This window comes from Homalodisca vitripennis, chromosome 2 (assembly GCF_021130785.1).
Source record: "Homalodisca vitripennis isolate AUS2020 chromosome 2, UT_GWSS_2.1, whole genome shotgun sequence".
Lineage (NCBI taxonomy): Eukaryota > Metazoa > Arthropoda > Insecta > Hemiptera > Cicadellidae > Homalodisca > Homalodisca vitripennis.
The window spans coordinates 5,565,398-5,586,603 of NC_060208.1; the positions used below are offsets into that span (position 1 = coordinate 5,565,398).

Genomic DNA, 21,206 nt, shown 5'->3' on the forward strand with positions numbered 1-21,206 from the left:
AGCTAATTAAACTGAACAGTACATTTATATGTTATATTATGTTTCACCTTTGCACTCCCAGAGTCCAGCTACCAACTGCTGTTAGGCTGTGTTTACCATTAATCACTGGATTTGGAATATATTTTCCAGATACACGGCTAAGCTAATTAAACTGAACAGTACATTTATATGTTATATTATGTTTCACCTTTGCATTCCCAGAATCCAGCTACCAACTGCTGTTAGGCTGTGTTTACCATTAATCACTGGATTTGGAATATATTTTCCAGATACACGGCTAAGCTGGAATCCTTAAAAGTGGATGTACTAACATTACTATTGACAGGAGATATTTCAATATATACACTGTAATGCAAAAAACACATCAATAAGTTTGGAAATGAACACAACATACTTTCAACCATATTAACAAGGTTTTTCAAACTCAAAAATGCCTCTGACCATAATATGTAATGACTCACCTTTTTTTAAGTGGTTTGATTTTTAGTTAAATATTCATAACTCAAAAATGGTTAGTAAAATTTTCATATTAAAAACTGTAACTTTTTCCAAAAAGAAACTGTTGGTATTGTATTTTTTTACGAGCGGATAAAAAAGAACAGATAAAAAGTATTTTAGACACTCTTATCCAACTAAATTTAAGGGAATTGACATAGAATAATGTAATTATACAATACAGCACATTTTCTGCTATTTATCATATGACCTTAGAAAATACATAAAAGTAGTAGCATGTATTCATTATTTTTTGAAAGCATTATTTATATTTCATGTTTTTTATTTTAATACTGGATTTTCCTAATATTAATTTTTTAATTGTTTACCACTGTAAACTTATGTGGTATAAATATTTTTGGTCTCCATTTTATAGCTTTACAAAATTACAATTCGTTAACTTACACTGTTATGGATTCTAAGCTATTGAAATTATACAAGTTATGCATTTTAAGTGGAACGGCGACGAGATGACGCCAACATCTTAAGCGAGATCCTGAGTGCTTGTTGCTTGCCCACTGCTTCAAAGGTTTATCAATAACAATTATAGAAATATATAGTGTAAAATAAATTTAACCGTCACACTTAGATACATATTACCTTAGAAATTTGGGCTGGATTGTTATGGAATGAACATAGCCAATTTTTCCGTGACCCCCAGGTTAAGAACCCCTGGTCTAGAGGCTAATGACAGAAAAGGTGAAATAATTAATCAAAGGTACTCTATTTACAAATTTATTATAAAGAAAAAAAAATTTAGACAATATCATACCGGAAAATCAAAACTGAACTAAAAGTACAAAATATAAACAAAAACTCAACATTTATGATAGTCTTAAATAACTACGAGTTTATAAAGATTTAAAATAATGATGTACACAATATTAAATTTCATTGAGAAACAAAATTTTGATTTTTCTCATTCACTGATGTTCCACTGATTGAAACTTAAAAGTTGCCAGCAGTCGCAAGCATGTGCCGGTCGTGGTAGGAGATGTTGTGTTTGCACCTCTCATGTTTCAACAGGTTACTCTTCTGGAAGGCACGGAACGGACAGACCATACAGGCGAATTGTGGTTGTTTCCCGCACTCGTATCGGATATGTCTTCTCATCGTTCCCTTGGTCTTGTAGCGCTTCTGGCACTGTGGACAGGAGTAGGAGGGCGACAGGATCTCAGCACCTGGGGACACAGGGGGAACAATCACTTTGGTGATTACTGGTATAAATATTCAGCTGCACCGAGTGAATCATTTTAATAAACTAATGAGAAAAAAAATTTAACACAAAGTAGATATACTAATTAAACATTAATGAACAGTATTAATGTCAGTGAATCAGTGAATATAAATTGAATAAACTCAGGTTTAAAATGGAGTCAAGTGATGGTGTTTATTCTAATTTCATGAAGACACTTCAGTCTGCCGAACTCAGACTCCAATTGGAGTAATGTTACCATAAAATGTTATTTTTATACATTTATAATAAAACATTAAGAAGAGATGTAGAGAAGACAAGAACTTCAAGACATCGCTCACTCAAGACCCGGCTGCTACAGAAATCTTTTTACACCATAGAAGAATTTTTCAATGCCTGACTATTTATGGTAACATTTCTGTACCATATATAAACTTAGCTTCATCATCTCTTTTTAACTCTAACTGTTACCTATTTATATCTTCTTGACTGATTTCAACTAAGCTATAATTGTATATACAATTTTAAGATATGAAATGTACAAATCTTTAATAACGACACCATTACTGTACTCTATGTACATGTAAATAAAGAATTTTTATTGATTTGATTGATTAAAAGATTAAATGATTTTGGTTACATTTTTGTTGTTGACATTTTTATATGAATAATAATGTTTTACTCTTTGGTGAAAATAATTTTTCATATGAAATAGTTTTGGAATCTATAGCAAGGAATAATATAAAAATATTAGTAAATGATTTCTGTAAAAACTTAAAGTTAACATTTTAGTACAATATTATGATTGAAATTTTTTTGTTTATATATTTAAGTTAAGAGCATTATACAATTAATGCGTTTTACTGCAAGAAAATATAAGCTTCCAAAAAAGGAACATTTTCACACCACCTTGGATCCAGATCCCAATTACCTCTGGTCCATTACATTGAATGTGTGCTTTTCAGTTACTTGCCTTCTTGCTAAGCTATATATTTGCTTCACTTGTGGGAATTGTACTAGATTATATGAGGCCACAAAAAGTTTGCTAAGTGTGAGATCCATAGTGTCATTGGTAAGCGCAAAATGTTTGGCTTTTTAAGATGCACAGGAGCCCCCTCACCTACACATTCTCGATCTGGGACAGGTAGTTTTTACCTGTTCTCAAAACCAAAGGGGGCTTTGATGAGGCTAAAACACATATTTTCAAAGTGATACAATATTTAAACAAACAGTGCAGCTTCAGCAGTGATAGTGGCAGACGAGGGAACTCGAGTCTTGATCATATGAGTTCCCAACAACCACGAAATTTGAATCAACATTTCAGTTTTTTTGTTAACAGACACTTTATTTTCTTATCTTTTCTGTTTCATGCCAGTTTATTTATTATTTCAACTCGTATGTTACTTCTTGTATGACCCTCTTAGCTTAGAAAATCAGAGGTTATGAGCAAAGCGAGTTGAAACAATTACTCGTCGTATGAAATACAAACCCGGTGTCTGGGAGATTTTGATTAGTAAACAATACATACAGATACTGTAATAAACCAATAATTTAGACAAATTCAACAAAACTATGAACATAAAAGTGGTAATATGTTCAATATATGATAAGAAATGTAATACACAAACAATTATTCAAAGATAGATGAAATGGAATTAAACTGAAATTAGAAAAGTGTATGGTAGATTGAATGACATTCCATTTATATTTCTTGTGGAGTGATATAAGAGAAAGTTCTGCTCAAATTGAACATTGAGATCTAATACAATATTCGGTCATCATGCAAAATACGGGCATATGTTTAGTTTTATGCATACTTAATTTATTATAATTATAACTATAGTACCACCATGCTATTAGCAAAACCTAAAACGGAAACTGTCTAGTAGTATATAGGTTTGAAGTTAGCAATGACAGAATAAAATCAAGAAAATAATTCAATTTCTTTATTCTACATGGGAAATGTTCAAAATTGTTCTTGAATCTACGCCTTCACCAAAACTTGCAGATTTTTATTAAAGAATATTGGAAAAAAGTTTTATTTAAACAAAAATTTTTATTTTTATTAATGTACTATAGTATATTCTAATATTTAGTAGCTATTAAAAAATGTACCAGCAATATAAATGGAAACAAATAGGAATGATAACAGTAATAGGAGATGAAAGGACGATGGGAAAGGTACTGATAATCACCATACTGATTCACTTTAGCTCACCCAATTCCATATATATAGGATTGAACATTCTAATATATGGAATTGGAATCTCATACTTAGGATTAGAACTCTCATATGGGATTGGAAACTCATATGTAGGATTGGAACCTTCATATGGGATTGGAACCTCATATGTAGGATTGGAACCTAATATGGGATTGGAACCTTATATGTAGGAATTGGAACCTCATATGGGATTGGAACCTCATATGTAGGAATTGGAACCTCATATGGGATTGGAACCTCATATGTAGGATTGGAACCTCATATAGGATTGGAACCTCATATGGGATTGGAACCTCATATGTAGGATTGGAAATCATATGGGATTGGAACCTCATATGTAGGATTGGAACCTCATATGGGATTGGAACCTCATATGTGATTGGAACCTATGTAGGATTGGAACCTCTATGGGATTGGAACCTCATATGTAGGATTGGAACCTCAAATGTAGGATTGGAACCTCATATGTAGGATTGGAACTCATATTGTAGGATTGGAACCTCATATAGGATTGGAACCTCATATGGGGATGGAACCTCATATGTAGGATTGGAAAACTCATATGGGATTGGAACCTCATATGTAGGATTGGAACCTTCATATGGGATTGGAACCTCATATATAGGATTGGAACCTCATATGTGATTGGAACTCATATGTAGGATTGGAACCTCATATGGGATTGGAACCTCATATGTAGGATTGGAACCTCATATGGGATTGGAACCTCATATGTAGGATTGGAACCTCATATGGATTGGAACCTCATATGTAGGATTGGAACCTCATATGGGATTGGAACCTCATATGTAGGATTGGAAACTCATACGGGATTGGAACCTCATATGTAGGATTGGAACCTCATACGGGATTGGAACCTCATATGTAGGATTGGAAACCTCATACGGGATTGGAACCTCATATGTGATTGGAACCTCATATGTAGGATTGGAAACCTCAAATGTAGGATTGGAACCTCATATGTAGGATTGGAACCTCATATGTAGGATTGGAACCTCATATGGGATTGGAACCTCATATGTAGGATTGGAACCTCATATGGGATTGGAACCTCATATGTAGGATTGGAACCTAATATGGGATTGGAACCTTATATGTAGGATTGGAACCTCATATGGGATTGGAACCTCATATGTAGGATTGGAAACCTCATATGGGATTGGAACCTCATATGGGATTGGAACCTCATATGTAGGATTGGAACCTCATATGGGATTGGAACCTCATATGTAGGATTGGAACCTCATATGGGATTGGAACCTCATATGGGATTGGAACCTCATATGTAGGATTGGAACCTCATATGGGATTGGAACCTCATATGGGATTGGAAACCTCATATGGGATTGGAACCTTATATGTAGGATTGGAAACTCATATGGGATTGGAACCTCATATGTAGGATTGGAACCTCATATGGGATTGGAACCTCATATGGGATTGGAACCTCATATGTAGGATTGGAACCTCATATGTAGGATTGGAACCTCATATGGGAGTGGAACCTCATATGTAGGATTGGAACCTCATATGTAGGATTGGAACCTCATATGGGATTGGAATGGATTGGACCTATGGGATTGGAAACTCATATTGGACTGGAACGTCATATTCTGTATTGAAATCTCCTATGTGGGGGATAGGAAATATGTGTATGGGAGTAGTAGTTAGTTGGACGACTTGATCATGTACAATAATTAACATGAGAAACACTCATTCACACCTGTGCTAATGTATTGGACTGGAACGTCATATTTTGTATTGAAATCTCCTATGTGGGGGATAGGAAATATGTGTATGGGAGTAGTAGTTGGATGATTTGATCATGTACAATAATTAACATGAGAACACTCATTCACACCTGTGCTAATGTATTGATTTCTGCTGTTGGTGAATATTCATGCAGGATTAAAACATTACTGCATAATTGAGAATCTTAACGTCAAAGGGGAAAGCTAAGATAACAAAATAATTTCAGTAAACACAATAATAACAAAATAAATCTATATTTTCAATATTCAAAGGTTATAACAATGTCAATAATCCAGTGCAGATTGTTATAAAAAATAACCAGTAGTATTATTAATATTTTTAAAACATAATATAAAATCTATTATAAATACAACATTATTTAATTCAAACAATAATTGGTAGGCTACTAAGATATTATATGCTTTTTAGTCATTAAACACATATAATTAAATAACAAACTTGTGTAAATTATTTGTACTCTTTATCCTTAATTAGTAGGTACACTTTTATTAATCCATTAAGTTATCACATTTTATTATGCTAATTTTCATAATACTGATAAGCCTACAACAATGTTGAATGAACAAATATATAACAATAACATTTTGAGAGAGAATGTATTAGATTCAATAAGCAATACTATTTATGATTATATTTTAAAAATAAGCAAAATTTGAAAAATATGAAGTTTTTGGCAATATATCAAGTACCTTGCCTGACGAAGTGTATCTAAGAATACATACACAGCATGAAAATTAAAACAATAAAAAGCATTATAGAATAACGCTACTAAATACACAAATTAGGATAATTAGGACATTACGATTCCCAGGATGTAAAGATTTGTGCATTAATTCTTGTTTATATTAAATTTTCCTACTGGCATTAACATAATAAGATTATAAAAGAAAGATGTATAAAATAGTAAAATAGAAAGAAGAGAGCTGAGCTCAAATGAAGAGATACGCAAAAGAGAACACACAATTAAAATTACCCACAAAACATTTTTATGTGTGCTTAAATAATTTTAATGTTACGTTCCTCATAAAAGTTGAAGGCATACAGTTTGGTGCAAAATGAGCTATACAGGTACAAAACATTTAACACAATAGAGAAGTTGTCTCTTTGTAACGAACTACATGTTCATCTTGTGCAGTTCCTTGTGAAGGTCGGTAATTTGCTAAAACCTTCAGAAATTAGAAAATGATTATCCTGTTGAGGAAGTTTAGACGTTGAGGGTCCCCCGTTTGTCGTTGAGGATGTTGTGTCGCCTGAAGATATGCTTATTGAGTTCATCGTTCCGCTTGGCTTTGTGATCGCAGTACGGGCAGTGAAACTGTGGGGAGATCCCACATTCGAAGGTGATGTGCCGACGCAGTGTGCAGGGCTTAAGATAGGCCTTGAGACAGCGGGGGCACTGGTGGGGGCGGGAGGGGACTGATGTTGGGGGCAACAACTGACGGGGACCCTCCTTACCACAGTCAAACAGCTCTTGCTTCACACATCCTAGCACGTCTGCAACAAACACATTAAGTAAATGCTGTTTACTGTACAGTTTTGAATGTTGAACAAAACTCATAAAGTACATTCAATTCAGGAGGATCACTAACAAATTACTCATTGAACATCAACTTTTAAGATAAATAGATCACTTTCAAGATATTACGAGATCGTAATACGATATAATATGATATGATATGATCGTAATACGAGATCGTACAAATGATTTTTCATTGATTTTATTCCATTTTTGCAACAAAAATAATGAATGATACGATTCAATATTTGTGGGCAACAATACTTAACATCTTCATCACATCACTACCCAATGCACAACTGAATTTACTCCAGTATAGATGTTTTGTAATAATCAAGCAGTATTAACTCATTAGCTCACCTACTCGGCTGTATTGCAGTAAGCTAGACAAATTTTTTAAATTAACTTTCTGCTAGAATATATTATGATCAGAACAATCTTTGGTTGAACTTTCTGATATAATAGCAATCAGTTCTAAAAGCAATTACCAATCTTTTGTCTTTTCATATTCTAAAACATTGTTATAAGTACAACAGGGCAAATCCCTTATACTTAAAGTAGATGGTGATGTCAGAGATACAAGCACATATTGAAGCCATTGTTTTCTCAATATCTAGTATTGATATACTGTTGTTATTCCCAGCAATTGATTCCATACAGAAAAACCAGTCAGGTTCATTTTTCAATTAAAATATGTAGTTCATGCAAAGTATATTAAAAAGAACAAAAATACTTTTTAACTCATTGTCCTTGGAATTTTGATATTTGTGAAAAATGTTCATACTTTTTTGCCAAGTCCATGATGAATAATTAAAAGCTACAGCATAGGATGGTGGCATCAACATTTCAAAAAGAAACATTGCATTGTATCATACCCAAAGAGCCAAATCCAAAAAAAACTTAACAAACAGCTTTGCTATTAGCTTATAAAGTTCCTTCTTCACTCTTGAAAGGGAAATAAAATTAATTTTAATAAATGGATTGATTCTTTTAACTAAGTAACTACACAAATGAATTTCAGTTTATAGTTACGATATCTTGTTTTGTATTTAATATGGTGTATTACGGTACATGTTGTAGGATTCAAGCTCTAATAATTGACAAATAAATTTATTATTTATGAAATTCTAGATATAGTAAGTTATTCCTATTTAAGCTTAGTTGATAATAACGAATCCCTTTGATTATGAAAATTGCAAGTAATTCAAAAGAACACTAGTTCATAGCTTTCCAGCGAAGGCCTTTCCATAAATGCTCTAAAGGGAATAGAAATGTTAGTGGAAAATATCTGAAAACCCTGATAATAATCTGTTTCCAAAACAGTTTAAAAATGTTTGCACTTAAATATATTCCCTTTTGTAAAATTTGATGAAATTAAATGCAATCTCCAAATTTAAAATATAAAGATTGCATAATCCACTTAACGTTATTCACAATTATAAATGTTCTGAATAAAGTATCCATTTTTATTTTGCAACTCTAACATCACAAATTATACAATTGTATTTACAGTATAGTTAACATAGAAATGGTAAATAATAAAATACAATAAAACGTTTCATTAAACTTTAATAAGATATAACAAATTTTGTATTTGTTTATATCAATATAAATTTTAACATTATAATATAGAACTACACTGAAAAATAAAACTGATCAAAAGTTGTGCAAGCAAAACTGATTATAAAGCCATTAGAATGGCTCTCTGTAAAAAGAATATCAAATCCACGTTTGGTCATAGTTAAAACTGAAATTGATCCGTATTTTTGAACAGTATAAGTAAAAATATATGATATATTATATGTAATAAATTTAACCAAGAGGTGTAACAATTTTAAATTAATGAATTTAGTGATTCGATAAGCAAAGTCTTTAACACATTGACTGTGACAGACGCCCTAGCGCGCTTTCTGTATTATTAGAATACTTACCACCACTCAAGAGATAGAGCCGCACTGGAGGTGATAAGAAGTACACAATCATAATAAAATTCAATTGCTTTAATAAAATAAATAACTGAGAAACTTTATAAGAGAACTTACAAATGTATAACAATGGTAACTTCATGAGAATCAAATTGTGACATATCTCGTGACTTGTGGAGTTTAATATAAAACTCCATATATAAATTAATCAACATATTTTTTCAACTCATTTACTTACTTATTTTGATTAATTACTAAAACGAATTAAAACTTTCCAGTGTCTGGAGTAACAAACCATTATAAATTTCAAATTAATTATGATGTAAATTGTTATATAACCACATCTTCATTTAAACAAGAAAATAATTAATTTGCCTAAAGAGTGTTCTATTGATTGAGGCTTCTATTGCCCTCCGACAGCGGCAGTACAGCAGGACGATAACAAAGTTAGTTCTTCAAACAGTGATTCATCACGACCTGAACTATCTCGGGCATCTTCTGATGTTTGAGCCGGACGTGTCTGTCCAAGGTGTCCTTGCGGTGGGAGCGATAGTTGCACAGTTGGCAGCAGTGGTGGGGATCCCGGCCACACTCCTCTCGTTGGTGACGCACCATGGTGCCCAGGTTAGAGTACTGCTTGCCACAACGGCAACGGTGGGGTCTGGCGCTGTCGGACCACGGCATCGCTGTGGTAACAGAGCAGGTTAGATCGTATGTGGTCACATTAGACTTTCCAAACCAATTGGACACACTTCTCAGTTATTGTTCTGAGAATTATAATTTATTAGAGATTAAGAACTGTAGATCCAGCACGTTACAGGGAACCTACGAGACTAAAATACTAATGAAATATTCAGATTTACTTGTCTATTTGCAGTATTGCCAGGAAATGCCTTTACCAAAAGATTGCACAGATGTAAATGTAAACAATGTAAATTCTCTTAGATAACAAGATTATTTCTATTAATACATTCCTCGTTTATACAGACACCTTATATACGATTAGGTGTGCCACGTGACTTCAGCAGATGTTCCTAATAAAATATAAAAATATGTTCTATTATATTCCATAAAATTATGAAAATAATGGTTTGGAATACAATAAAAGATTGTCATCAGAAAAACAAGTTTTTAATTTGTTAGAAAGATAATCATGTTTATAGTTTCAATTTTTGTTTTGTTTTAGGCTCCGTCATTATCTTAGAAAATATTGGTTTATGAGCCTATTATTTACTACACATTAGACTCAAAGATAGTACATTTGTTGTGGGTTTGGTTAATTTTGTTCAAAATAATAATTAGATGATTTAATCTCACAATTTAAAATTATTCTTTTAAACCATAATAAAATTTTACTAGAGTTAAACATCCCTTGTTGAGCTACTGGCCAAGAAAGGAACACAACGTTATTGCTTTATTAATTTTTTTACAGTAAAATGAATATTTTTATATAGATTTTGTGGTGACAATAACTTCTCATATTATGTGCCATTGAGAAGTAGCCTATAACAAATATCTTGAACAAAAATAATTTAAATTTACAATTTTTTACCTTAAACCATTGGCCTCAGAAAATTGTGTCTCATTAAGATGACTATGTACATGTAGTATGCTGTGTAACTGTGAGGATTACTAAATAAATGCTACAACCTGTATGCATAAGCTCATAAATTAAGACAAAAATAATACACAACAATATAACTAATGATTTTTGGACATGTACTATTGTTACATTTTACAAAAATCGAACACTACATTTTTAAGATTGGAATCCAACTGGAACCTGTTCATCAGAAGTCAAAGACTTTCTTACTGTAACGCACTGTGTTGAGGAGCATACACAAAAATGAAAATGTATTGTATCACCTTGACTATGAAAGAAATTGGTCTAAATGAAAAAAGAAGTTTGTTTTTGGATTCTGCTTAATCTCTTTCCATTGAACAATTATGATAGTTTCTTTCCATAGAAAAAATCAAATAATCATAGTAAAATGTTATTTTTGCTCATAAGAAATTATCTATTAAGAGGTAATATTTTGTTCAAGAAACTTTATGATTTAGCATCCATTTCCTCCCTTATTAATCTAGGTTCTAATATACGATCCTAGGTTTAGTTACCAGTTATCCATATTTATACAGACTTTTTGGTTATAACAGGCCACATTCACACTGAAAGTACCCTTGGACAAGTAGACTGGAAGTGCACGCATGTCCAAGCTTGCCTCAAGTAGACGTGTGGTCACATAATGCACAATTATAGGCAAGTGAACGGTTCCAGCTTTAGTTGCAATATTTTTCTTGAAAACTGTCCTTTAAAAATTGTATTGATAGACATAGAACCTGGGAACATAAATGTTTTGCAGAGAGTATAAGATGGAGAATATCCTCAAATGTTCTAGGACCTTTAATGTGATCTCTGTTGCTATGCAACTTTAAAGTTACACTCCATATAGCTGTTTTTTTAGGATTGCAGCTATGTATCCACGATGAGAACTAATGACACAACTAAGCACATGAGTAATCCCATTTCTGTGTCATTGCCCTTTAGGAGTAATATGTGAAATGTTTTATGATTCTTTCTGACTTGTAATTATTACATAATTGTTGGAACTACCATACATATGTGTGCAGATAACAGCTGAGAGAGGCAAAACATTACTACCTCAACTGTGCATGAGCTGCTCTATAAGTTCTGTGAAATTCTACATAAGTCTCTTCACTCATCATTTAATCTGAAATAAGTAATTATTAGACTTTTCAACAATCCCCAGCGAGATCCTGGCTTGTCTGGGAGAACGATGTCGGGGGGTATAGTAAAAACTGACATCACTGATCCTGGCTTGTCTGGGAGAACGATGTCGGGGGGTATAGTAAAAACTGACATCACTGATCCTGGCTTGTCTGGGAGAACGATGTCGGGGGGTATAGTAAAAACTGACATCACTGATCCTGGCTTGTCTGGGAGAACGATGTCGGGGGGTATAGTAAAAACTGACATCACTGATCCTGGCTTGTCTGGGAGAACGATGTCGGGGGGTATAGTAAAAACTGACATCACTGATCCTGGCTTGTCTGGGAGAACGATGTCGGGGGGTATAGTAAAAACTGACAACATTTATATCTGATAAGCTAATGTCCAACTACAATTATTCAGACATTATTGTCTGTAATCACAGTTTTACAGTTACAGGGATTAACACCTTCACTGTGGTTCTATACTGAGTGATCTTGGCTACTCTTAATTTGATCTGCGTCGTAAGTCATGTGACGCAGTAAACGTGTTAAACTATGTACATGAATATATGTGAGTGACTTGGTTGGTGGTTCTAGTTTGCTCAAATCATAACAGTTTGAGTGAGCTGCCCTCAGTGTTAGAAGGTGTTCTGTAAGTAGGCCTAGACATTTGAAGCGTTGAAGTGGTCATGACAGAAATGAAAAGTACGTCTATAATTTCTTTCCTGAATATTAAGATTATGTAGGTAATAGTCTGTATTCAAACTTCAATAGTGCGTTAAGTTTAACGCTATGCTTAGTACAAGTTACTGTTTAACTGATATAATCTATTATTCGGGTTTAGAACCAAATTATAACCAACTCTATCATCCATAAGTTTGGCAAATGAATAAAACTACTACAAAAGTTTCAAAAATATTTATTACAGAAAATTATACATCAAACAATTAATACTGATCTGATCACAATAAATCTTATTATTGCTTTGTGTACTTACTAATTTATTGCTCCTAATCACAGCAAACTAATGAGAACACAAAAACCAAAATAAATTAAATTAAAACTAACTTTACAGTAATTAATAATAATTGTTTCAAATTTACAAAACTATAACAAACAGCAGGTTCCCAAATACACACTTGCTAGCAATAAAAAACGATGTATTTGTGAATAAAAAAATACCGCCTTAGTAAAAAATGTTATACATTAATGTTTTCAATTATTTTTAAATTGATCATAACATTTTAAAATACATAACATGTGCCTCTTCCAAATTACATTTAACATAATCTTATTTTGTAATTAATTTTAAAAGAAACTTTGCTTCAAGAATATTCTAATAATGTGTTAGTACTATTTTAATGATAATGTAATTTTAAAACGTATAGGTTTGTTGAACTTTCTTAAGGAAAAAAATAGACATTCACAAAATTCTAACTTTTCAGAAACTCAGAAAGACTGTTAAAATGCATCAGTTGTAATATTTATTTCTCTCCTATTTTATTTATAAAATACAGTGAAATACATAAATTTTAAACTGATAAAGTGAGGATGTATAAAAATATAATAAAGTTTGAAAAACTCCAAAACAAGATGCTATATTTGGATTGATATGTCAAATATATGTAAAACTAATCACAAAGTTTAAAACGGTAAAGAAGCTTTCCTCAAATTGTAATACATTAAATTTAACAAAGGATCTCGAATTACCTTAGGCAATGTAATGGATTTTGGGTTTAGAAAATAGTCTTTATGTTAAATTTATTTCCCTTTAAGAAACTTCACTGAATACAAAAAAAGAAACTCTTGATAATTCAATAATTCTATATGAAAATTATACAGTATAAATGCTACATGAGTTATAGCTTTCGGAAATGTTATTTGATGAATGATTATTGTATTGACACTGGCACTGTTGTATTTCTTATTGAAATGACAAATAAAGAATATGTCTAATACAACAGCTATTGCATTCAAACGCTCAGGTATGCGTATTTCAATTAGAAAATTTAGATATATAAAAACAGAGTCTGTATATGTTTGTTACATTTTTAAACAGAGTCTAGGGTTATAATTGGCGAATATAATAAAATACTTTCTGAAAATTTTATTATGAAACTAAATGCAATAGACAGATTTTAACAAATTCTGCCTAAAGCTACAAAATGAAGAGTATTTCTTTAGATTATGAGGCAAAGTTGAATTTAGTCTTTTTTACTGTGTTTTCCATACTTATATCATATTAACTTCAAAACAATACACTGTTCTTAAATATTTGGGGCCTAAATACATATTTTCAATCCAATAGCACTTAAAACATTCAAATTTTGATTTTATATATTAAGTTGCTTTTAAGCAAATATGGCAAGCACACAACTCCACTTGAAAGAAATCTTTTACCTGGTTTTATTTCATTTGAATACACTGAAATAACAACATTCAAAAATATTTTTAAATAAAATACGCAACACACAAAATACATAAAAACATTAATGTCTAAATTTAAAAACTGGTAAGCGTTATACATTCCTTGTACTAAACATTTCACTTATTATTAAAAACAAAAAAGAACACTGTATATTGATAATTTTACAATTTTGTTAAGGCAAATGTTTTATATACAAAGTTATTTCTTTAAATTAGTTCACTTAAAATAAACTTAAGATGTTTACTGCTGAAACAAGATATAAACAAAAGATATTGACAATAAAATTGCAATGAAAACAGAAAGAAAAACATAACACTTTAAGATCACACATAACATAAACACTACGCTAAGACACTGTGATAAAAACACAGCCAAGAGAAAGAGGATTTGAGCAAAAGAGTAAACACTACAATATTAGTGGACACAAAAATCATCAAACAATGTAAATGATAAGTGATTATTAAGTTTAACTGTTTTCAGTTTAAAAACAACTTTACAACCAAACAAATATATACATTAAAAGTGTAAAAGATATAGCAACAATTTCGTTAAAAACACATCACATGTATATACAGAGAAAAAACAATCTTAACAAGAAGATTTAAATAGATATCCAAAAACTGTGGACAACAAACAAAATAAACAATAACTCTGGAGCACTGCCTTGATTAAAGGAAATTTCAAAAGCAATAAAAAAACCTCAAAACAGTCTTTACATAATATAACAAATATTCTCTGAATATTTTGACTTTTTCTTTATTAAAGAATTAAGAGAGTTACTTTATTTCAACACTATGTATTTCAACATTTACTGGTCTCATCTTTATATACAGTGTGAGTTAAAAGAATGGATACACTCTGTTTAGTTTTTTTAAGAATAAAGATGGAGGGATGGTACTCGGGACAGCTTTCTAGCAAATAAAGGAGAACTTTTTAGTCATTTTTGCCTATTTCCTCAAAATGAGATTTTTGCAAAATTTTTAATGTAAAGCACCTCATAATTTTTAATGTAAAGAACCATTAAATTAGCACCTGATTTTAAAGGTCTAGATAAAAGAAGAAGAGTGGAAACTAGAGCTTTCTATCTCAACCCAGTACAAAATAGTAGCTCATTGAAATGAATTAAAAACTAATTGAGGCAAAACATGAACATCCACATTCAGAAGATAAGTAACTTCAATAGGCAACCACTTTCTTACAAACTCAAACCTGTTTTACAGTTATTACCTGCTGCAGGACCGAAATCCCTTATCAATTTTGAGGAAGTCCAGTATCATGTTCAGTTTATGGTTGGAATTAACAAAATTAAGGCATGTTTTGTGGTACTTTACATTGAAATGGAGTGTTTAAGTGAACAAGAGCGTATTATGATCCTGATGATGTGAGGCTATGGAGTCCGGGTGAAATCTTACGATGCAGTTAGGAATATATTTAATGACACTTATCCCAATCGAAACCCTGTATTTAAATCAGCGGTTCAAAAAAACAATTCAACATTTCCAGGAAACAGGCAGCATTAAAGACAGCCTCAAACCTGGTTGATCAAAATTGGCTACAAACAAACCATTGTGACTTGACGGTTTCAGCATGTTAAGATCCTCATGCCTCAACAAGAAATGTTTCTCAAATATTAGGTATATCTCAAACAGTAGTTTGTAAAGTTTTACATGACAGTGGTTATGAAGGGTACAACAGTCGTTTAGTTCATGAGCTAAGTGAGGACGATTCAGACCATCGAGTAGAATTTTATTAAATAATGATGCGGGACATTGATTAATACAATTAGATTAAACATCATTGCTTTCTCAGAGGAAGCAACTTTCGTGTTAAACAGTAACGTTAACAGACACAATGCCATTATTGGGCTGATGTTAACCCTCATTGAATGAGAGCCCCCAGAACCCAGAAAAATTAAATGTTTGGCTTAGCATTGTGAGGGATCAGTTTCTTGGCCCTTTTTTATTGATGGAAACCTTAATACTGAGGTATACCAGGAAATGAAATGTTACAAAATCAGGTTTATTCAGCTATTCAAATAGCTAAATAAAATAAAACTCCAGTGCATTAATGACCAAATAGTTGCGGAAATAAAAAACATCCCGCATAAATCCATACAGCGTGCCGTTTCAAGTTTCTACAACAGGCTTGGACATTTTCAAACTATCCTAAGACAGTAGTTTGGACATCTGATATAAAAAATACAGCTTAGTAAGTTTTAGCTGTTTTATTGCTTAAAGTAATTTCAATTACTAGTGCTACTGTAACTTTACATTTAAACATTTTAAACTGCCCCTCAAAAAGCCTATTTTGGTGAAATGGTTTGCTTTAGTTTCCTAGTAGATTGTCTTGAATCATTTTTCTATCTATGTCCATTGAAGGTTGAGCAGGATCCATCCATGCTTTTAACTTAATTAATTTCAACGAGCCGCCAGTTTTTACTGGGTTGAGATCGAAATCTCTAGTTTCCACTATTCTTATTTTATAAAGACCTTTCAAATTAGGTGCCACTTAATGGGTCTTTTTTACATTTAAAAATTATGACCCACCCCCTCAATCCCAATTATATGAGCCAATCCCATTTTGGGGAAATGGCCAAAGTTGAAAAAGTTCACTTTTATTTTATAGAAAGCTGTCCGAGTTTCATCCCTCCATCTTTATCCATAGAAAACTAAACAGAGTGCATCTGTACTTTTTACTCACACTGTATATTGTGTAATAAATAGTGTGCAATCACCAAATATATGTTAGTATGAATATATTGTGGTAAAAAGGTTGATTTAATAAGTTAATAAACTTCTAATTTCTAATAGTAATACATGTGTATATACATATACACTATTTATTTTAATTATATAAGTACATTTATTTACTTATTACATCAACGTTTCTACCACAATATATCATTGAGGATATTTTTTACAAAAATTATTGGAATATATATTGTTTTTGCTTAATTAGTTACAGTGGTACACATGATAAAAAATATAAAACTTTATTAGTGCCAAGAAATAACAAAATATTTTTGTATGTTAAATAAATAGTTTGTTTTTATTTTTATACTAAGATATATTTGACAAATGTAGTGGTGATTCGGTTAGCTGTGGTGTCTGTCTGTTTTATTTACCAATCGGGCAAAATTTGCACACTTTACTTAAAACTTTCTGAATCTGTTTAAAATAGTACTTAACTACTATTTTTATGTTGAGTAGCCAAATGGCTAATGAGGACAACCATATTAGATCACTTTTATTATGAGGAGAGTTCTCTAACAAAGGAAAGGATTTGCCCATCAATTCCTCACTCAATTTCCAATTAATGTACTTACTAACTTTCATCGGTAATCTAATAGATAACGAGGGAAAACTATTGCTATCCTTCGGCTTGACAACCTTCTCATGATCAGGTATAATGGAGTAGTCATTAATAGACTGTTTTTAGTTTGTTGAGTTGACTGTTCAGCAGTTACCATAATATTGATGGCCAAATCCTTTTCTCATCATCTAGCAATAATTCCTGTATCAGTTGATAGTATTAACAATTATGATTGTTAGGATGATAGCACCCGCCATGACAATTTTCCTCTTGATATATTACATTATGAATGTGCAAAGTCTCTTTAAAACAATAAAGCAATGACTAAGTGCCAACAAAGTTGTGCAGGACAGAGACTTCTATGCTGGTACGTCTCAGTACAGGAGTAACAGCTGAGAGTAGGTCTTTCAGTTGAGCTTCTACGAACGAAACGTCTCGTACAGCACTGGACTCGAGATGTTGACGTGTTTGTCAAGACTGTGCGGTTTAGCAATGGCTGCCAGTAGGTTTAGAGGAGAGTTGACCTTGGGGTCATCTGGCAGATGGCGAGGTAGGCACTCCGTTCTTAGATGGTATAACATGTTGTTTCGACTGCTGTAGGGTTTCAGGCACCTCGGACAGTCGAACGTTTTGTTTTCTGCGGTTCCAGAGCAAAGCAATAATTACAAAAATTATAGTAATAACAGCATGTATTGTACTTTAGTATCACAACATAAGTAACAAAACTTTGAAAACAAGAACGAGAAATTGAAACAATGAGAAGAAATAAATGTGTACAATATATATATTATTTTGCAGATAATGCTTCCTTTTTGTTCCAAGAACTCATAAGGAAGTAGTTGTACTATTTTTAAAAGGATATTAATTCAAACACATTTATCAAGAAATTTCAATATAATTAATATTATTAATTACAATATACTATTGAAAGTTTGAAAGTATAAAATATTTTATGATATGATACTGAAGCCCTTGGACAGTTCACACAGTATTAAAGGTATTTTGTAAACGACTATTTTTTATTATAGATCTAAAGTGAGATTATTAAATATTTTTGTCAATAATGCTTACATTTCATTCTGAGAAATCATAAGGAAGGAGTAGTACTACATTGAAAAGGATACAAATTCAAACACAATTATCAAGAAATTTCAATGTAATTAATATTACCACTTACAATCTAACATTAAGTAAGTTTGTTGGTATCAAACATTTTATGAAATGATACTGAAGCCCTCAGACAGTTACCATGTTTGATAGCGATGTGAGCGTTAATGTTGCCCTTGCGGTTGGAGACGTACTCGCAGTGAGGACACTTGAACTGAGGGGGGACTCCGCACTCGAGGCGGAGGTGACGTTTCATACTGTGGAAGTGCGAGTAAGATCGGTGACACTTTGGGCACTGGAAGCGTTGGACACCGTTCACCTGATCTAGAGACAACACATCTGTTACTATTCTCAGTTGTGGAAGTGAGAGGGACAGAGTAGGACGGTTACTATTGCTTTACAAGATAATGACAGAAATGAGACGGGAAGATAAGGTACAGGGCTGTTTAATGAAGGGGGCTGGAGTTGAAATTGATGGGGATTAAGGTGACAGACTAGGATAGATGGCAATTTAAAAATGACAGAGGTGACAGTGACAGAAACGAGAAATGTGTTTTTTGTCACCCATCACCTCTGTATCAACCTACAGCTACACATGTCACTATGTTAGTTTAAGAAAAAGATACTAATGCAATCAACTCACTACAATTGGAAGATTCTAAAAGGAGAAAGGAAATAAACTCACCAAGTCGATTTCTGATCTTACAAAACACAGTTAAGAGAAAAGAAATATTTCATGAGAGAATATAGAACCATATATCACTATTAGAATTTGCTTAAAGTATATTGTTCTTATAGATAACAATTTTATGACTCATTACCTTAATACAAATATTTTAATTATTTTTCATGACTACAAGTGTAATTGTAAAGAAGAATACAGGGCTAGAGAACTTCTGACTTAATTGTATGTTGTTTACATAATTTAAATGGTACTTGGATTTATACAAACTAATACAATTCACCTTAAGGTCAGCTTAATACCCAGAAAATATATAAACTTAATTGATTGTAAAATTAAGTTACATAACAAAGCAGACTCCCTCTCGTCCGGCTAGTCTCATAACAAGGCTCATTCACCCATGGCTCACTCAACAGTTCATGGCAAAAATCAACAAGAATCAATGTTTCTGTTAGTTTCAATTATGCTTTACTCCTGGTACCTGTATTGCATATGTACACATTTATAATATAACATCTATGAATGGAATGACATGATTATTCATGAAGCAGATAACAACGGCACTTCTTGTAAATTGTTTAATGCACTGAGAAGTCATACAGAATGTCAACGTTTTTACCAACACAACTAGCAGAGTTTTTTTTTGAACTAGATAAGTTGTTCCGATAGTGTTGCCGTAACGTAGCTATGGTGGGATGGGTTAACTAGATAAGTTGTTCCGATAGTGTTGCCGTAACGTAGCTATGGTGGGATGGGTTAACTAGATAAGTTATTCCGATAGTGTTGCCATAACGTAGCTATGGTGGGATGGGTTAACTAGATAAGTTATTCCGATAGTGTTGCTGTAACGTAGCTATGGTGGGATGGGTTAACTAGATAAGTTATTCCGATAGTGTTGCCGTAACGTAGCTATGGTGGGATGGGTTAACTAGATAAGTTGTTCGAATAGTGTTGCCGTAACGTAGCTATGGTGGGATGGGTTAACTAGAAAAGTTATTCCGATAGTGTTGCCGTAATGTAGCTATGGTGGGATGGGTTAACTAGATAAGTTATTCCGATAGTGTTGCCGTAACGTAGCTATGGTGGGATGAGTTAACTAGATAAGTTATTCCGATAGTGTTGCCGTAACGTAGCTATGGTGGGATGGGTTGGTTCAATGTGAATTGTGCACCTGATGGGACAATGAGAATACTTCGTCACCTAGATTTCACTATATTTTGTAGTCTAGGTGTCTTTGATGACGAAAAGAAACAAAGAATTCGTTTTAAGCTTCTTCATCACAAACTTCTTTTGGATGCCTTTAGACAAACATAACTCAGATTCCAGGAATAAGGTCTGTGACAGCATCACATTTTAGACACTGCACTAAGAGGATGGCGAGCTGGAACAAACACAACACTCACAATGTTGCTTATGAAACAGTTCTGTATAGTGGTGGTACCTAGCAGCAATGTGTATGTCTATTTCATGAAATACACTTTATTATCATCCAAATATGCACCCAGGTGTGGCAGTCATAATGCTTGTGGTGGCCAGACTGGAGGGAGTGTATTGTAAGTTGATTGTTAACTAAGTTAAATTGTAGTCATAGTCATAGTCATAGTCATATTTCTTTATTAACATATTCTTCAAGAACAGTAATAGAGTCACAATGTTAACAAATTACATAATTGATATTAATAAATAATCAATACAAGATGTCAGAGCCTCCAATCTTCCTTGTTTACTTCTGTGAATTCTTCGATGGTGTATATTGGGTGGTCCACCAGGAAGTTGTGAAGACATCTTTTCAAGG

General features: G+C 32.5%; 4 protein-coding genes across 9 annotated transcripts in view; 1 reads left to right on the plus strand and 3 right to left on the minus strand.

Moving 5' to 3' along the window:
* The window catches only part of LOC124356129 (longitudinals lacking protein, isoforms A/B/D/L-like), a 605,681-nt gene that overhangs the window by 124,965 nt on the left and 459,510 nt on the right, over positions 1–21,206 (plus strand). The gene's annotated exons all lie outside the window — the stretch shown is intronic.
* Positions 1–21,206, minus strand: part of LOC124356131 (zinc finger protein 436-like) — a 235,532-nt gene that overhangs the window by 1,741 nt on the left and 212,585 nt on the right. The window contains exon 3 of one of the 2 annotated variants that reach the window (XR_006921814.1): positions 1,215–1,676. The exons of the other annotated variant lie outside the window; for it this stretch is intronic. The gene's annotated coding sequence lies outside the window, so the exon portion shown is untranslated. Of the gene's footprint in view, positions 1–1,214; positions 1,677–21,206 lie in introns of those variants that run through there. 2 annotated transcript variants of the gene reach the window in all.
* Positions 5,923–8,598, minus strand: LOC124356137 (zinc finger protein 771-like). Its single transcript, XM_046807295.1, has one exon. The coding sequence runs from the start codon at positions 7,273–7,275 to the stop codon at positions 6,913–6,915; it is 363 nt and encodes a 120-aa protein (XP_046663251.1). The 5' UTR covers positions 7,276–8,598; the 3' UTR covers positions 5,923–6,912.
* LOC124356138 (zinc finger X-chromosomal protein-like) lies at positions 9,210–20,361 on the minus strand. Its single transcript, XM_046807297.1, has 2 exons — positions 18,871–20,361; positions 9,210–9,835 (listed from the first exon to the last, which is right to left on the minus strand). The coding sequence occupies exons 1-2, from the start codon at positions 18,983–18,985 to the stop codon at positions 9,597–9,599; spliced, it is 354 nt and encodes a 117-aa protein (XP_046663253.1). The 5' UTR covers positions 18,986–20,361; the 3' UTR covers positions 9,210–9,596.

Coding starts and splice junctions, on each gene's coding strand:
- LOC124356137 (XM_046807295.1), bottom strand. CDS start 7,275: ATGTACTTTATGAGTTTTGTTCAACATTCAAAACTGTACAGTAAACAG.
- LOC124356138 (XM_046807297.1), bottom strand. CDS start 18,985: ATGAAACGTCACCTCCGCCTCGAGTGCGGAGTCCCCCCTCAGTTCAAG. Junction 9,836..18,870: donor TCACATCGCTATCAAACATG/GTAACTGTCTGA, acceptor CTGTTACCACAG/CGATGCCGTGGTCCGACAGC.